Source organism: Vigna unguiculata, chromosome 8 (genome assembly GCF_037176805.1).
Source record: "Vigna unguiculata cultivar grain cowpea cultivar isolate G323 ecotype 2 chromosome 8, ASM3717680v1, whole genome shotgun sequence".
Lineage (NCBI taxonomy): Eukaryota > Viridiplantae > Streptophyta > Magnoliopsida > Fabales > Fabaceae > Vigna > Vigna unguiculata.
The window spans coordinates 37362682-37376980 of NC_140799.1; the positions used below are offsets into that span (position 1 = coordinate 37362682).

Sequence of the window (14299 nt, forward strand, 5' to 3'; positions counted from 1 at the left end):
TTGCGCGTGCACACCTTGGTGGCGCGTTAGTCACCAATGGCTTCTAGGTTTCTGTATTATTTAATAAATCTGGATTTTTGGATATTTTACTTTTTTCTTTGTTCGTTGGAAATTGATTGGTTCCCGTTAATACGACTGTCTCAAAAACCAAGATCGCTTTCATATGTTATTAAGTCCGCGTAAAATCGTCTTTTAGTCTATATTATTTTTCAACCACGTAATATTAATATCGTCAAACTAAAATGATCATGTACATTTTATTTTTAGTTTTAAATTTTAATAAATATTAAAAGTATTGATAAGTACATTGACTTACCAAAAGATGTACTATGTCAAGATCCAAATTTACACGATTAAGAAATGTTATGAATTAAGGTTGTATGTTGAATTTTGTGTCATAATTTTACTACTTCACTGTGTTTAATTTAATGACTTTAGTAATTCAATTTTGGTTTTAGTTTCTAATTGCTGCTACGGAAAAATAATTATTTTTCAATAAAAACATAAGTAGTGTTAGTGAAACTTTACCAAAGGATCTCTTTAAGTAATGTTGCATAGTTAAATTATCAAAATGAGTTGTTTAAAAGATATACAAATACATTAAAATTAGCTAAAAATACAAAAGATCAAAATAGTATTCTTGTTTTAAAATGATATTTATGTTCATAGTAACAATATTTATAACACTATATATAAATGAGTTCTCTCATCTTTTATATACTTTTTTTTTTTTGCTTTTTTTTAATGATAATTATTTTTTCCTATATATTAGTAACATGTTTTTTAAATTTTTTTAAGTGTTAACTTTTTTTATGATAATAAAAAGTAATAAAATTATTATTAGTTATTAAAGTTATAAAATTAAATATAAATAACTGTACTTTTTAGATAATTTTTTAATTACAAATTTTATTAAGTTTAAAACAATAATTAAATTGAAAAAGAATTATTAATCTAAATAAATGATCACTTAGATAATATTAATAAAATAATGATTTTAATTTAGAAAAATGTATCTAAAGAGTAAAATTGGAAAACAAATTAAAATAATAATTAGAACATATAATAATAATTTTCTTCCATCGATTATTTAACCTTTATTTGTCAATATTTCTTCCACATTAACTCATTACAGTCACATTGTATTCGAGTTGTATTTTTCTATGTTTTATATATTAAAGAAGGCTAATTAAAACATATGTTTATTTACATGATTTTTAAACTGTAGTATTTAATGGTGATTCAGATTATATTTTAAATTTTAAAAAATACAAAAATAAGTAGTTAGTAGTAATTAAAAATCACAACAATAATAAGAATGTGAAAAATATCAATAATACTAATATTATAATGATACTGCACTAAATTGTTAGAAGAATGGTATCAAATGTTTTAATTAATAACCAATAAATAAAATGATAGATGAATTTACATATCATATATTTCTATGTATTTTTTCCAAAGCAACAACAATCACCCAAATAGAAAAACAAAAAATTTTAAGATAAATTTTAATTCCATACCTAAATTTAGATATACCAAACATTTTGATCCCATTATAATTTGTTCAAAATGATCGCTATCAACATTTTGCTAACACTCTCTTACTAAGAAAAGAAAAGGATGAAAATAAGTTTCAAAATGTTATAAATTACGTTTAATTAATCTTATAAAAGATTATTAATTAATGTAAGAAAATTATAACTAAAGGAGGGAATGCAGCAATGTATGAATGATTGAGGCGCGTGTGAGGGAGCGTGAGGAATGAGGAGATTGATGATTGGGATGAACGAAAGAGGTAACAGATGATAATAAAGAATAGGAAAATAGGAAGAAGGTACTGTCACAATGAATGAGCCAATAACAAAAGACAATCTTCGAGTCTTTAAAGACTCTCTCCATATTCTTATATTATTATTATTATTATTATTATTATTATATCTTCTCTCTTTTCTAATTAAAACTCAGTCATGAGATTGGAAAATAATAGCCCAATTTATTTAAGTTTTCTTCTTTATAAACCTATTGATTAAATATTTTACTCTTTTTTTTTAAGCTTTAGTTTCAGTTACCCAAGTTACATTTGAATTTTTTTTACCAAGTTATAATCAATTTCTTTTCTCCGAAAAGATAGAAAGATAGGATGTTGTAGTTAAAAAAAAAAGAATTATAAAAATTAAAATGAAGAAGGATATTTTGTTAAAAGCAACCCCAACTTACTTCTAGAAATTAATATTTTATTTTTCATATTGATTTATTTTTAAGTAGTTTTACTTAAACATGTAAAAGTTACTTAGTATTTAATTTTAAAAAAATTAAAATGAACATATTTTAAATTATTTTTGAGTTTTACTAAAACATGTTTTCTTACATAAATAAGATTATTAGTTTGTTCTTATAAGTAGTTAAACTATTACAGTTTTAATAATTCATTAATTTATGAGTTTGCTATAATGAGTCATCTTGAAGTGTTGAGATTAAAAATGAATAACATAGTAAAATTAAATTAAAGATTTTTCTTTCATGTATACTAATTTTGAGTTGGCAATTTAGAAATAACCATTTGATCTACTATGTTAGTCATGTACACACTTCCGTACATAAGCGTGAGTTTTTTTTTTTTTTTTTTTTCTTGATTTCTTGGTCGGTTTTGTCGTTGTTATATGTAATATATTGATTTTAACTGTTTCCACTCTTGTAATATCTTGATTCAATCAATTTACAAACATCCACATATGACTAATTATTTAAACAATTACATAACATGATGTATTTACAATATAACTACTCACATTCATTAAAAATTACAAATAAATCTCACTTTAGTCACTTACTACCTTAGAATACATAAATCCTTAATTGCATTTTACGATCAACGTCACAGAATACTTGTATTATACATTTTTTGAATAAGACAAATACTTTGTTGTCAAACGTATATTTAAAAGGTGATCATTGATCTTCTATGATAGATCATTGCACTTACTATATAACAATTTGATGCATAAAATTTTTTAGCTTCTAATTATCTTATACATGTTAATTTATTGTTGTATATGCAGTACAATTTATGTATTATTTACCGTAAACCTTATAGGTATTGTATACATAGTTGCACATAATACATATAATCATTTCATAAATAAACCATAACACAACACCGTTCTTTAAGTATATTCATCATTTTGAATTACCATTACAACGATAAAAACTTCTATGATTAATCAATCATCTCCAAAGAAACGGTAATTCGGTATTTTTCATTCAAACACCAACATGTCTCTTAAATCACTAATATTTATCATTTGAATGTTCTTATAATGTTTGGATGATTTAAATTTTTATTTAATGTAAAAAGTTTCAGAATTACCAAACACAATACACATGTATTAGTTAGTGGTTGAATCTTAATTAACCACCCAAATAAATAAACTTCATACAGAATGCATACAAATTATCCACAACAACACATAAACCATGTTTCAAATACTCCAAAACACCATATAAATTCTATACGCTTATTTTATCACTTACTTATTGGATCATCGTATTCATAATATTTTTTTACTAGTTTTTATTTTATCCTTGATAATTTAATTTTCTGTAGTTTGCATTATTATAAATCATATATCACGTTTGATTATTTCAATTCATCTTCGTCTACATCTATATCTTTTATTTTTTGATTTTTCGTTTTCCACACACCATTTCATTTCTATATATATAAAAAAATATATTGAAAAGAAATACATGAATTTCTAATTGAAATTCACAATAAAAGATAGTAAATTGAATATATTTGTAAAGTTGGTTCACACCATAAGTGACTTCTATATTAATTTTATCTTAGTAGTAGAATCTTACAACCAACACATTACAAGTTAGATAGAATAATAGAAGTTTGCTAGTCAGACCGATAAAAAATACCGCATCAAATTGATTTAGTTAATCATGAATACATCGAATATGTATCAAAGCAAAATCCTCGATTTTTTTGTTTTCAAGTTTAAACTAAATTGTAGGATGTAATTTGAGTTTGAGATGATAAAGAGTTTCTTTATATATTTTTGTCACTCTCTTATTCCACCTTTGTTTGATCAGGTTACAAGGAAACTTAAAGGTAAAAGAAATTAGTTTTACTATAATTTCTAAATTAAGGTACAAATTACAATTTGATAGTGTGATAAATTGATAATTGATAATTGATAAATTAAGGATTTTGAATGTTGAAGATTATTTTCTTAGATACATACATTAATTAAGGATGGGTTGAATTAGTATTTGACTGTAAACTATATTGTGGTGAGTTTGTGAGTTAGCCCTTTTATCTTTAGATTGTTAAATTGAGCTGTATTATGGTTGGTGATAATTTGTAGAAGAATTTTCTTAGTCTAATTAGACATTTATACACACTTTAGTGGAATTGTAGTATTGTAACTTAGGTTTATTTATAAAAAGAACAAAGAAAAAAAAAAAGCAAGCTTACGTAACCATTTTTTTTTTAAGTAGCAAGAAAAAAAAAATAAAACACGATTCACGGAAACAGATTTTCAAGAAAAAAAAATGTTTCTACTCTTCTTCCAATTACAATGTAAATTTCAAAATTTTCATCTTTGTATAAGTAGTATTTTTAATACTTTTTCAATAAGGACAAAAGAAATAATAGTTTTAATATTTATTGGGAACTCCTAAAAATATGATTATAATGAATTGACTCTACAATTTTCCCCAAAAGTATATCTAATAAAAAGGATTATATATATATATATATATATATATATATATATATATATATATATATATATATATATATAAAATAAAATTAAGTGCTTAAACAATAAAAATGTGAATCTCTCTCTCTCTCCCCCTCCTCTCTCTCTCTTTATATATATAGTCTTTAATAACTAATATGCAAAAATAGAATAATGTAATATTATTCTAGGCCTTAATTATCCTTTTGTAGTCTAATCTAAATAATTTAAATTTTCATCTTAAATTTATGTATTGTATCAACACATCATCTTAAATTATGTTTTGATGAAAAAATGTGGGCATGTCCAATGCAAGTTATGTGTACCAAAGCAATTCTGTACCACGCAATCACTATAAAAAAATAATATCAAAATCGTTGTCAATTAAGAATTAAACTTAGTGGTGTCAAAATATCAAAATATCATTATCATTAAAGAAGGATAATGATACTTATATCGATAGTTAGATATTAAATTTATATACATCGATACTCAATACATTAGAATGTAAAAAATGAAAATTTAAAGGTTTTTCAAATTTTAGACATGATAAATATTATTTGATGAAGTGATCAAAAGCAACAAATATCCATGAATAATTACTTTTCAGTAAAGTCAAATTTTAGACACGGTGAAGAGTTTTAATAGCAATATTGAGGGGTATCGGTAGCATTTGTTTCAACCCACGAAGAAAGAAATAAAAGGTGTATCACACAATAAGTGGGCCTAAATTTCTATATGTGACCTTCCATCAACTTCCGATCCATTACATAACGAATAAAAAACAAATGACCCTATCTCTATTCTATAATTAAACAAATATTAGTATGATAAATAATATTCCTTAATTACTTGGAAAAATGTCACATTCATAAAAATCACAACCTTTGGTCTTATTTTATCTTGTAGAAATTAGTCTCACCTTATTTTATTACAGTATTTTCTCAAAATTTAATGCAACATATTAATAAATATTCAATTTGAAAAATGTAGATGTCAGCACGTTTATTATAATAATTTTCATAGCTTCGGTAAATAATTTTGCTAACTTCTTAACGAGAATTTTAAAAGTCACAGGTGAGTCGATTTCTGATTAATTTGACAACAATTTATTTATTTTTTACATTGACAGTACTGAAAAACAAAATTAATTTTGTCATTGTCAGAATTTTATGGATACGTATTCACATTATTTGATATTTTTATTAAAACTCGTACTAAAATAGTTTATCAGAATATGCCCATAAGCATTTTTTACGAAACTAATATAAGCTACTTTATAATTAAGAAGAAATTACATACCATTTCCTTAATTGGAACATTAATCCTGAACTGTGTTACATTAACATATTTTTGTCAAAATATAGATGATTATATATATGATTCATAATCAGGAAGAAAAATCAGTGCCATACATGCAGATTTCTCAAGTTTGAAATTAAATTTTATGAATTCAGTTGTCAATATTGGCTCAATGACAACACAGTCCACATTTTTAGATAAATAAATAAAAAAATTGTTGCTATATAATTCTATATTTTAAAAATACCTACTATTATGTAAAATTAAATTTGTTTGATGAAGTGCTTATATTAAAATAGTTTTAATTTTGATCAAAAGCTCGGTAGACTTGATGTTCTATTATTGAAGAGAATAAATTTATCTATAGTTAATTTTATATTAATTCATTCCTTATACATACATATATCCTTATATATATATATATATATATATATATATATATATATATATATATATATATATATTGAATCAAACATTTTATTTTAGATTCTCTGAATGCATATAATTTAAAGGTTTTCTATTCATATTTTAAAATTCACTCCAATTAATATATACTTGTATAATTGTATAATAGATAAGATATTTAGCGGTTACGTTAAAGTTTTAATGTTGTTGAGAAGAGAAACATTTATAACATACAAATTTAAAGTAGACTTTACATGAATATTGGTAGAAGTGATTTCAAAATTATGTCAACAGAATTTAAAAACTATAAATGAAATTAAACACAGCTATAATTTTGTAAATGGTAGAGAGAGTGATTATTTGAATATGACGCACTCATACTTCCATTTGAGTCACCTATCCATGTTTGACATGTATCGTGTCTTATATTTTAGGATACTTCAACGATATTTATGAATGAAGTATCTAATTTATAAAGTCGTAATACACTACAATAAAATATTTGAATAGTGATTAATTTTCATGCCAAAAAATAATTAGTCACTATATAGTGACCAAATTGACAACTAAAATAATTTCAAAAAATTATAATTAGTCTCTAAATTGATAATTAAAATAGTTTCAATTATGAATTGGTTTTTAAATTGGCCACTAATATTAGCTGCTAGATTTTGACTATTAAAATAATTTGTCTCTAATCAGGAAATTTGGATTCACTCATTAATAACCATATACTTATTATGCTTGTAAGAATTAGTGTACACTTTTCAAAATAATAGTATCGACGTATTAGATACGTGTCGTATCTGATACATGTATTGTATCTGTTTGAAATAAACAGCTAAGTAAAATAATAAGTTATTTAAAATTAAAAGCATTAATAACTGAAATTTAGGACAAAAGACGAAAGATTAATATAAAAAAAGTAAATTGAATATAGAATAAAATTTAGAAAAATTAATAATTAAATTGAAAAACATATGATTAAAGTGGCAAATATTAATAAATTCATGTCTGGTAAGAAAATAAATAAAAACATTCATGTTTACGACTGAGAATTTTTGTTTTGTTTTTTTTGTAATCATAAAAAATGAGGATTGAGTATCTGATCTAAAGCAAATTATTTGAGCCTCTAAACCAGTAGACCAATCTCAGTGCCTGAATGAAACTTACATTTACAAAGGCTTGCCTCTGAATTAGCAGCATTGATCAGTGAGAAACTTTCATTTTTTCTTTGTAAAGAAAGTAAATTAATCCAAATCCAGTGAATTCATGGAACCCCTGTATTATGTGATGTTATGTCAGAACCAAATGGGGTGACAAGAAAATGTTATTTTGATAACCTCTCCATTCTTGGAAGGCAAAAAATAATGGGAAGAAATTCTGTACAATGAGCAAACTATAAATCAACAGGCCAAACAAAAAAATATACAGAATGAGACAGTGACACTTGGTGTAGCCTATAAACAAACCAAAATTGTGATTGCAAGCTTTGCTATATGCAGAATATAAACTGAAGAGATCATGAGATGTGGATAACTCCAATGGAATTACTGAACTTTCAACCAGAGAAAGGATTAGTAAACATAGGAAAGCCATGGATGCTTTAGTGCTTGTCTTGCAGTAGGCCTTCTCTTGGGGTTGATGCAGAGTAGGTATCTGATAAAGTTGATAAACATAGTATCAGTAACCTGTAGGTGCTGCTCCAACGATGACTCTTCTGGAATCAAGAACTCCAGTTGATCAGTCTCCTGTGTAGAGTGTACAACGTTAAAAGATTGGTTGGAAACAACTGAAATGGAATCAGAAGGATTCATGATAGGGACTCTAGGCCTGAAATTAAGTGTTTGTTTGAATTCAACAGGAGTTGAAGAAAAAGTAACCCATTGATTGTACCTTTTGAGTTAATTGGAATTTGAAGTGAAGAAAGTAACTATTTGGAATTTGATGTGATTTTTTTTTTTTAAAGTGGATTTGAGAAAAAGAGTTAAATATGTTGACACAGTGTTTAATGAAAACTGAAAGTACGTTTGGATGTTTTAATTGAAATGCAGATACACCCACTCTAAGTGTGAGTTTGAAATGCAGTTAGGAAAATAAGTTGAGTTCAATTGGAGTTGAAAAAAACCAACTTATTGTAGCATCTAAGTCAATTGTAGCTTTTAAGTCAATTGGAATTTGAGCTTAGATTTCATTCTAACTGAATCTGAAAAAAAAAAATCAGATATGTTGGTGCAGTGTTTAATGAAAATTGAAAGTTGGTTTGGGAATTGAAATCCAAACACACCCACCCACAAGTAGTTCAAACTTCAAAGATGGGGCTAAATTATTGCAATTAATTAACATTTTATTGTTTTGTGTTTTCTTTTATTTTTTCTGAAGTTAAATTATTACACCTGTAGGGTTGTCATCCAATAAGCTAGTAGCTGTAGGCTATTTAAGGTATTGTTTTTGTGTAATGAGGATATGAAGAAATGTGAGAGTTTTAGCATTATTTCCTTTTTACCTTCTTTATCCTCCAGCTAGGTTAATTAAAGTATTAATCAAGGGGGGTCTAGCTTGTTGAAGTAGAGCTTGTAAGTTATTGTAAACTTTCCAGTATTATCCATCTCACAGTTCAAAGTTATTATGTTGATGAATGAAGGGGCCTTTTAACTTTTATCCTTATTTGCAGATAACTAGTACATATCTATACTCCCCTTTCAATTACTCTATTTTCTCACTTAAAATAAACATAGTAATCCATCTCAGTTTTTCTTCACATCAACTTCACGTTGCTAATATAATCTGAGAAAAGATAGTGGAATTTCACAGATTGCCCTTGGAATATCTGATATTGACTACTAGGAGGATTAGTAAGAATATAAGATTCTTTTGGTAAGAAGAGTTGTAAGATTTAATCAGGGCTCATAAAGAAAATGAAAATGTGCTTCATTCTCGTGTTAACTAGATCATATCAGGCTAATACACTTCTAGAAACAAGAGAAAATTTTGCTATTTTTCCCCTTCAAGTAAATGAGTAAATGTGACCAGTAGTCGGCAGCGAGAATAGAATGTTTTTTCACCTAAGATTTCACACAAACGACAAATTTGATAAAAAAGCAACAGCTATGAAAAGGAAAAAAATAGGGGAAACAAACCTCATTTATATAATAAATATCATATTCTTTGGTGAAGTACTTGTGCGTTTCTTGTCCTTTCACCAACATTTCCATATCAATAGAACCAAACATTCCAATTATGCGTGCCAGGATCATCACAACTGCATCATTTGGAAACAGAACCTGCAGAAGACATTATAATTCAGGATAAGTAACAAAAATATTTGAAAATAAACTATTCCATAATTATATTCTTACCAAATCTGATTTAACTGTATGAAAGAAAAGCAAATTCCTTGCTCATGTTAAAACCAAAGAAAAATGTATTTTCTTAATATCATAAAGAAAACATACTTCACCAGAGCATAGCTCCGCCAAGATGCATCCGAGAGACCATATATCAATCTTCTCATCATATTGAAGACCTAACATCACTTCAGGAGCTCTATAAGATCTGGACTGTACATACAGGCACAGATTGTCAGTTTGGAAGCAACTACTTCCAAGATCAATAACCTTTATCTCACATCTTTTGTAACTTTTGATTAGAATGTTTTCTGGCTTCAGGTCACAGTGAACAATTCCCAAGCCATGCAAGTATTGCAATGCTTCCAAACACTGACGAGTAATGATCTGCAAATAACAACAACCCTAATCATTTAAAGAACTTAACTATTTCTGGCATGAAAAATTCTATTCAAATTGCTGAATTAACTATCCAACAATGGATAGGTATGTATTAATAGGATCATCAAAGTTGTGAAGGATCAACAGTGCGCTTAAGACAACTATCTCTAGCATTATAACAACTGAATAAGTAATCATCTGCAATAGGTAGACAAAATCTTCTTCTATTTGAACAAACCTGCAATCTCTTTAATGTAAAATATGCTTCCCCTCCAGATTCTTGGTTGAATTTCTGAAATTCATACAAGTTTGCTCGGAGAAGTTCAGTTACAATGAATAAATGCTCCTGTGGAGTTTTGATTCAATATAAGCAACTTACGACTGAACAGAATGGGAGAAGATATATAAATAAATGTTAATGATAAATTTCCATTAGATCATTCTAAAAGCTACATGAAAAAGATTTATTTGTCCATAGTTTCCTTGTTGAGCAAGTATATTATTTTGCATATAGTTTGAACTGAACATTTGCATACCTTAACACGAAATAAATTCAGCTGTATAAGACATACCTGATGGTAGAAATAGTCATAAAGGCGCAAAATGTGATGTTTATCTGCTGGGTCACCCTTATTGACAAGTTTCAGAAGCTTGATTTCATCTAAGCTTTGATCAAAGAAGTCTTTGTCATTTTTAATAATCTTCAAACAAACATCTATCCCTGTCCGAAGATCATGTGCCTGAACAACCCTACTGAAGGCAGCTGAACCAAGATACTCGGTTAAATAATACCTTCCAGCCAAGACTGTATTTAGCACAATCGGAAGTTCCTTGTTTTCTTCAAATCCAGTCCTGTAGATGCAATAATGGACCATAGCAAATCATACTCAAATACAACGTAAGTTTATTTAAACACATAAGGAGCAAAATTGCAAGCCACAATTCAAATTTCATAAGAAATAAATACGGAGTCCAAATCATCATGAACTTAGTTAATGGCAACTAAGCAAAGTTGGAGGCTCAAAATAAGAAAAGGAAAAAGGAAAAAAGCGGCATTTAATCTCAAATTATAATAATTCCTAAACTTCTACACATCCAAAATCAACTTACTCACAAGCATTACCAGGAATATTTGTTAGAAATGAAAGTTTAAGATACGAAATCATCTTTCAAAACCTGTTCTTTCTATGTATAATCCTCAGATCAAACACTTCGTATTCTTCCTCTTGAGTATACTTCAAGAGCTCATCATCAGTTGTATCCTCTTCATCTGCGGCAAACTCTGGATCTTGACGGTCTTCAGTTAATTCTCCACCAAGTTGTGCTTTATAGGTGTCAAGTCCATTTGGTAGATTTTTATCAGTAACTTCGATAGTTAAGTCGTAAGGACCCTTGTACTCCTTACTGCTGTCGTTTTTAGTGTAGTGGCCAAAATTTTGATTCAGAGTTAGCTCTGAAGTAGAATCAAAAGAGTTAATGTCCCCAACAACCCCCAAATGAAAATTGTTCAGATGGATTTCCTTCAAGTTAGGGTAGCCGAAGTTTGTAGGATCCAGACTGCAAGAACCTCCAGAACCAGGACTGCTTTTGCAAAATGGAACTTCACAACTGCAGGAAACACTGGGTTTCTCAGCATTACCCTCTAATTCCCCTTCAAACTGGTCCTTGTTATCAACATGGCAATACCCTTTTGAATGAGTCACAGTTCCATCAACTACAGAGGAATGGTTATCGAGGCATGCCTTGTCCATGTAACCACCATTACCATTACCATTCCCCTTTAGTTGAAATTCTTCGTAGTTGTAATCAAGATTCAGAGAATTGTCACGTTGGTTGTCCGTTTCTGCTGTCATGACAAACTTATCTTCACTCCGACACGCAAAATAGTCTGGCCCTTCAAAACTAGGAGTCATGAAATATTCATCATCTTTTTCATTATACCAATACGGTTCATTTTGCATATCGAAATCGTGATAATCACGTGCTGTGCCAAACTGAGATAATCTTTCAGACGAAGACTCCGAATCATTCTGAGTCTGTGATGAGGAACGGATTCCATATGGATTTACGAATTCTGCAAAAACAACTACATTTTAGGATGCTCCATTCTCGAATATTCGTGAATGGCATCACTCAAATAAATTGATATTTTCACGAATTGCTAAATCGTGTATTTCTAACAAAAATTAAAAACTAGCATTCTTTTCCAGTACGAAACCACTACGACTCCGCATCCCCTAAAACGAATTGTTTTTCTATATATAATTTTGCAGATCATAATCACCAGAACTCCCAAATGCTGAATTAATACACATGCAATCGAACTCTGTGATCAACAAAACCAAACACACGAAATCAAATATGGACGATCAATTACGCGACCCTAATTTACAAATTGAATACCAAAGTGTAAAAAAAAAAAAACTAGAAAAAGCATTCAATTCAATAGTTGCAGTAGCAGCACAGAGTGGAAAACATCAAACAGTAACTGCTTAGGTCTCCGTCACTTAGAACAGAGGGTGATCGATCACTGATCACTCATCAACAATCACTTATCAACCCATGCAATTGAGCACAAGCAAACTTGATTTGAATTTGAATTTGAATTTGAATTTGGAGTACCTGAAGACGAGACGCGAGAAGTGGAAGAATCGATGGTGACGAACTCATCCGAGCTGGATTTGGAGGAGTCCTCGTCCGCAGCGGCGAGCTCGGACGGTAGGGAGAAGGATCGGACTCTGACCGGCGGCGGCGGCGGGACCATGGGGAAGAAGAACTTCTCGTAGTCGAAGTTTCCCAGGTCGGTGTTCTCGATGATGTCTTCTCGAAGCGCGGACTCCGCTTCCGACAACCCATTCTTCCGCAGAAACTCTAACACTGCTTCGACGCCGTTGGACACAGCCATGGACACGACACGACCAATTCAGAAACCTTATTATTGTTGCTGTTGTTGATTCTGATAATGTCTGAGTAGGGCAGTGACATGTGAATTAAGAAAGACGGAAGGGCCAAAAGCGTAATAAAACGCATGGTTTATGATGTGCATGCTCTGGTAATGGTTGCGAGAAGAGAGAGAAGAATGCGTTAGAAACATGGAAGATTCTCTCTGCGTCTCTCTATATGTTTTTTCAGTGTAAAACATAAGCCAAACCATGGGTGCCAATGTCTTACCAACTTTTGAAAAGATGAAGAGAGAGAAAAGGTTGTTGCTTGGTGGGTCCACAAATGTTACGCATTCTCTGATTTGACACGTGTAATCATCATGCAGTACCCACGTCATGTGTCTGTTTTTTAATTTTATTTTTCCGTTCTTCCTTTTATGGTGAGAAGTCAACATGGCATGGGACCGTTGGTTCTGCTTTTTTTTTTTTAGCCATTTTTGTTACTTTTCATTTCCAGAACGTGTTTTTAGCGCTTCCTTCTTAACTTTTTTTTCCTTTTTTCATGAAAAACCTAAATGAATACACCAATAAATCTTTTATATTTTTTACAAAATAAAAGCGTATTATTTTTATTATCATAAAGTATTTTTCAAGGTTAAGAACATTAAAAACATTAAGAAAAAGCTAAAAGTCAATACCCATAAGAAGTTGATAATGTTGGATGTTACAGTATCACTGGAAATATTAATATTCTTTGTATGCTGATCCGACCAATTTTCCGCCGCCGTAATAATCTTCCTTATGCCTCGAATATTCTTCTTCTTTGAAATTTCATGTTTGTCTGATTGTAAACTTCAAAAACAAGCAACATTCAAAATAACTGCACCATTAAAAAAGGTCTAATCCAATGAACTAATCTATATAAATAGATATAGTTGGTTGCCCATATGGACAAAAATGCTTTCATAAGCAGATATTGAAGAAGTGAGTATGTAATTTTTCTTTTCTTTTCCGTTTTTAAAATAATGATAACTCAAAACCAGATTATAGAAAAAATGAGAGAAAGAAAGAAAGAGATAAGTGAGAGAGAAGCAAAGATTAATGATAAAATGTGTAGGACCACATGCACATGTAGAATCTTAAGAGTAAATTGAAGTTTTTTTACTTTTGATTAGAGGGTGATGAAATGAATAATAATAGCAGAGAGACCCACCATTGATCATAATGTTGT

At 28.9% G+C, this 14299-nt stretch overlaps 1 protein-coding gene across 1 annotated transcript; it reads right to left on the minus strand.

Moving 5' to 3' along the window:
* Positions 1–7775: 7775 nt before the first annotated feature.
* On the minus strand, positions 7776–13333 carry LOC114194103 (Protein kinase superfamily protein). The gene is made up of 7 exons (XM_028084159.2): positions 12809–13333; positions 11363–12260; positions 10759–11038; positions 10425–10532; positions 9914–10192; positions 9599–9742; positions 7776–8209 (listed from the first exon to the last, which is right to left on the minus strand). Exons 1-7 carry the CDS (start codon positions 13089–13091, stop codon positions 8036–8038), a joined length of 2166 nt encoding a protein of 721 aa, XP_027939960.1. The 5' UTR covers positions 13092–13333; the 3' UTR covers positions 7776–8035.
* Between the last annotated feature and the right edge of the window lie 966 nt (positions 13334–14299).